We start from the raw sequence: 5,669 nt of genomic DNA on the forward strand, positions 1-5,669 counted from the left end.
TGAAGTCAAGTTCTCAGGTCCCTACACAACTCAGTTATTCTGTCAATGGCTTTTCACAAGAGCTCATAAAAACTTTTCGGTCTTTGCCCACAATTTTAAAGGTTATGACAGTTATTTTGTCCTGGACTATCTAGTTCAAAATGGCATTCTGCCCGATTCCATGGTATACAATGGGTCCAAGCTGATGTATATGCATATCCCTCGTGGTTTGATCATGCGACTGTTGGACAGTTTATCGTTCTTTAACACCAAACTGGCCAATCTTCCCAAGATGTTTCATCTGAAAGAGTTAAAAAAGGGATATTTTCCACATTACTTCAATACTCAAGCCAACCAGCAGTATGTAGGGCCTTATCCTGAGGCTTCATTCTATGGGGTGAACAGCATGTCTACACAAGGCAGGAGTGACTTCCTGCGATGGCATGCGGAACAAAAAGACAACCTCTTTGACTTTGCTCAGGAAATGAAAGATTATTGTCGGTCTGATGTTCAAATCTTGAGAGTGGCTCTCATGACATTTCGACAGTTATTATTGTCTGTCACAGAGAAGACCTGTTACGTCACAGACCCCCATACTCAGCAAATCATTCCCAAGAAAGAACCTGGCATTGACCCTACAGACTATGTTACGATTGCCAGTGTGTGTCATGGTGTATTCAAGCACAAGTTCTTGACAGAATACACCCATGTCAAACTCCTTTGGCAAGGCGTTGTGACGTCATGGTTGCCCATCAAACTGCGTGAACATCAAGAATGGGTGGAGGTCAAACCCGGGTGCTGGCTAACCTTTCAAGCGGTACAAGAGGCAGGGGCTGTCATTCGTGAAAAAGAAACCCTTCCCAGTCCCATTGCCAAGGTCCCTGGAGATGGATACACCCGGGATCAATACAGCCTGATCTCCATACAATGGTTGGAATGGCTCCACTCCCAGCACGTGCACATTCAACATGCCTTGAATGAAGGGGAATATCTGATCCCAGGCACCAAGTATAAGGTGGATGGGTACTGTCGTGACAGTAACACCGTCTACCAATTTGATGGTTGTCTCTATCATGGTTGTCCCACATGCTATCCTCATGACAGGGACAAAACAGTGCTGCCTCACACCAAGCAGTCCCTCAGTGAGCTGTATGCATTAACCATGAAGAGAAATACAGCCATCAAAGAGAAGGGGTACAAGTTAGTCACCCCGTGGGAACATGAGTTCAGACAACGACTCAAAACCAATCCTGAGCTGAAAACCTATGTAGCCACCTTAGATCTTCAGGAACGATTAGATCCCAGAGATTATTTTTTCGGTGGACGAACCAATGCCTCCAAATTGTTTCACGAGGCAGGGGATGGTGAGGACATTTTGTATTATGATTTCACCTCCTTGTACCCTTGGGTCAACAAATATGGCCGGTATCCCGTGGGGCATCCTCAAATCATCACCACCAACTTCAAGTCTCTAGACCAATACTTTGGCATTGCCAAAGTCAAGGTCCTACCACCTCGTGGACTCTATCATCCCGTTTTACCCTTAAAGTCTCAAGGGAAACTCAAATTTGCCTTGTGTAGAACATGTGCAGATTCAGAGCAACAAACACCGTGTCGACACACGGACGAAGAACGGAGCTTTATTGGCACTTGGTGCACACCCGAGTTGCAGATCGCTCTTGAAAAGGGGTACAAAATTCTGAAAGTCTACGAAGTGTATCACTGGGCAGAAACCACCCAGTATCACAAAAACACCCAATCAGGTGGCCTGTTTGCCAGTTACATCAACACTTTCTTAAAGATAAAGCAACAAGAAAGTGGATGGCCAGCATGGTGTCAGACAGAGGCAGACAACCAGAAATATGTGGACAATTATTTGACGAATGAAGGTATTCAGCTGGACAGTGACAAAATTGAAAAAAAATCCTGGTTTGAGAGCACTTTCGAAATAGATGCTAAATTCATTCTGGGGGAAATATGCCCAGAGACCCAACATGAAACAGACCAAATTTGTCTTTGCCTCCAAACTGGAGGAATATTATCAGTTCTTGACAGATCCTAAAAAGACCCTACACGATTTTCATATTCTCAATCACAACGTAGCACAATTTCAATGGACTCATGACACTGAATTTATCCCAGAGAGTGACACTACCAACATTTTCATTGCCAGTTTCACGACCTGTTGGGCCCGTCTGAAACTGTACAGTGTGTTGGACATGCTACAAGAGCGTGTCTTGTATTATGACACAGACTCTATCATCTTTGTCTCTAGGCCTGGTGATGCCAATCCACCCTTGGGTGATTATGTGGGGGAACTCACTGATGAATTGGAAGGGGACCCCATTGCCATGTTTTGCTCCCGTGGGCCAAAGAATTATGCTTACAAAACTAAATCTGGTAAGGAAACATGTAAAGTCAGAGGATTCACGTTGAATTACACCAATTCCAAATTGATCCATTTTGACTGTGTCAAGGACTTGGTACTTTCTCACAAGAAAGACATGTTGGGTTCCGAAGAAGGTGAAAAAAAGGAGAAAGTCATAGAAGTGACCAACTCCTCCAAAATCACCAGAGATAAATATGCAGCCAAAATATACAACAGGAAAGAAACCAAAACGTATAGAATGGTGTACACGAAACGTGTCATTCAGTCTAATTTAGATACTTTGCCCTATGGTTTTTGAGTGACATTGAGCTAGGGCCACGAGGTCCTTTTTGTCAGGGCCACATTTATGTAGTCATGTCCTTTTTCTGTCAGGGCCACATGTATGTAGTCAGGGCCACATGTATGTAGTCAGGGCCACATTTATGTAGTCAGGGCCACATTTATGTAGTCAGGGCCACATGTATGTAGTCATGGCCTTTTGTCAGGGCCACATTTATGTCGTCAGGGCCACATGTATGTAGTCATGGCGTTTTGTCAGGGCCACATTTATGTAGTCATGGTCTTTTGTCAGGGCCACATTTATGTAGTCAGGGCCACATGTATGTAGTCATGGCCTTTTGTCAGGGCCACATTTATGTAGTCAAGGCCTTTTGTCAGGGCCACATGTATGTAGTCATGGCCTTTTGTCAGGGCCACATGTATATAGCCAGGGCCACACTTATGTAGTCAGGGCCACATGAATGTAGTCAGGGCCACATGTATGTAGTCAGGGCCACATGTATGTAGTCATGGCCTTTTGTCAGGGCCACATTTATGTAGTCATGGCCTTTTGTCAGGGCCACATTTATGTAGTCAGGGCCACATTTATGTAGTCAGGGCCACATGTATGTAGTCAGGGCCACATTTATGTAGTCAGGGCCACATGTATGTAGTCAGGGCCTTTTGTCAGGGCCACATTTATGTAGTCAGGGCCTTTTGTCAGGGCCACATTTATGTAGTCAGGGCATTTTGTCAGGGCCACATTTATGTAGTCAGGGCCACATTTATGTAGTCAGGGCCACATGTATGTAGTCAGGGCCTTTTGTCAGGGCCACATTTATGTAGTCAGGGCCTTTTGTCAGGGCCACATTTATGTAGTCAGGGCCACATGTATGTAGTCAGGGCCTTTTGTCAGGGCCACATGTATGTAGTCATGGCCTTTTGACAGGGCCACATGTATGTAGTCAGGGCCACATTTATGGAGTCAGGGCCACATGTATGTAGTCGGGGCCACATGTATGTAGTCAGGGCCACATGTATGTAGTCAGGGCCTTTTGTCAGTTAATGGTTTTAATGACTCTCTCAGCGTAAGGAGATTTGGTTTCATTCTGTGTAAACAGTTGGGTTACCTTGTGCTTTTTCAGAAAGGTTTTTACCCATCGATTCTTAAATTCTGAACCCATGTCAGATTGAAAAAGTTTAGGCTTTCGTGTTTCTGTTTTCCATAATTTGGTTAATGCTTTCACCACGTCTTGTCCCTTCGTAGACTTGAGTGGGTACACCCACAAGTAACGTGAAAACAGGTCGATGATGACCAACAAGTATTTCACACCATCGTTGTACTTTGCCAGTGAGACCATATCCATCAGATCGGATTGCCAGTGACTGTCTAAACCCTCCACGACATACTCATTTCTTGGAAACGTTCTCCTGACTTGATGAGTCATGGTATAGTTCTCCTGACCTTTCAACCATTTCTTGATTCGATGTAAACCAATTTTAAATCGACCCTCAGGTTTCACAGCTTCGTACAATTTCTTGGGTCCACCATAACTGCCAGGGTGTTCTGGATCGTAATAGATCCTATTCAAGTAGTCTTCCCATGGTGCCATCTCAAACACGACTGAAGATGTCTGTCATGCATCATGCTATTTAAAACAAAAACAAAAAAATACAATACAAAACTTTTATTCATATTAAGGACAACATTTCACGAATATACATTTATGTTTACAGATGTAAAAAATACAAATTAGCAGAGCGTGGTTTCGATCCACGGTCCTCTGGGTTATGAGCCCAGTGCGCTTTCACTGTGCCACTCTGCTCTCCATTCAACTAGGATAGATTGTGAGGCTTATTATCAACAATGTTCACAGCTGTGAGGGGTTTCTTGTTGCCAAATTGTGAGTAATGTTTCACCTTTGACAGCATAAGCAGTACTGTGTTTTGCACGATCATAATCTTGCTCCCTGATGCCACATTCAAAAGCACATTGGCCTTCATTCCGGTCCTCTTTCGTGCTAAACCACAATAGGTTCACTCGACCCGTGGTATAAACGTCTTGTTCATCACATATGTCTGGGCAAAATCGATTATTCCACAGTAGATCCTGAAAACAAATATAAAACAAGATGAGTCACAACCATAGGCCATTCATGTTTTGTATCTTATTTATCAAAAATGTAAACATACAAGATGAAAGTTTTTAAATGAAACCAACTCACCATGCACATATTGGGTACATGATAAAGTTCTTCTAACTTCATACTGGTGTAGTCATCACCTCAGACATGGACAATCAACAGCATCCGTGACGTAGTGTCGGAGAGCAACTCTCCTTCTCTTTGTTTTTTCTCCAAAATGGCGATGAAATGCTGTCTGTTTTCTTCCATACTGCCCATTTTCTGTCTTCAAGGTAACAAGCTACCAGGACCAGTAGAGTCAAGACGATAGATTGGGGAGGATACAGGTGACTGAAGTGAAGAGGGATCGTTTGGGGACCTTATATGTCCCAGCAGAGTCTGAAAATAAATTGTGGGGAATCCCATCTGACTCATACTCTAAATATAGACACACCAGGTGTTGACACAATAGATCTCCATATACCATAGAGAGGAGTGACTTATCTGCCATAAATTTAAGGGTTTTTCCAAGGTCATCGTAAGGTCACACAGGTGTTCGATGACCTCATTGATGACGTCATTCCGCCATAACCACATCTTTACAACAAAAGTGTTTGTGACAAGTTGTAAATTTACTTGCATTCGAAGCCTCATGGTCGATAGTGTTAAGATGTAAAAAGCACCACACAGTGCGCAACAACTACAATGCCATGCTACTTAACAGGAAGCATTTCTTTGGCGAAAATGATATTTTCTTCACAAGAACAGAATATGTTGTTGACATTAAAGAGACAAATTTATCATGAGATAGATTGTTATGATATTTTTGTACAAAATGTTCTGTGTTGCAATAAAGACATAACGGAAGGAAATGAAATTCATCTTCAACAGATGCTTCACTGCATTTCGAGCATATCAGA

The 5,669-nt window shown here is 43.1% G+C and overlaps 1 protein-coding gene across 1 annotated transcript; it reads left to right on the forward strand.

The window, feature by feature from the left end:
* Positions 1 to 214: 214 nt before the first annotated feature.
* LOC137287775 (uncharacterized) lies at positions 215 to 2,041 on the forward strand. Its single transcript, XM_067820162.1, has one exon. The coding sequence runs from the start codon at positions 215 to 217 to the stop codon at positions 2,039 to 2,041; it is 1,827 nt and encodes a 608-aa protein (XP_067676263.1).
* The last annotated feature ends 3,628 nt before the right edge of the window (positions 2,042 to 5,669 follow it).

Source organism: Haliotis asinina, chromosome 6, assembly GCF_037392515.1.
Source record: "Haliotis asinina isolate JCU_RB_2024 chromosome 6, JCU_Hal_asi_v2, whole genome shotgun sequence".
Taxonomy (NCBI): Eukaryota; Metazoa; Mollusca; class Gastropoda; order Lepetellida; family Haliotidae; genus Haliotis; species Haliotis asinina.

What these genes read in the sequence shown, in the direction of transcription:
- LOC137287775 (XM_067820162.1), top strand. Translation starts at nt 215, where the DNA reads ATGCGACTGTTGGACAGTTTATCGTTCTTTAACACCAAACTGGCCAAT.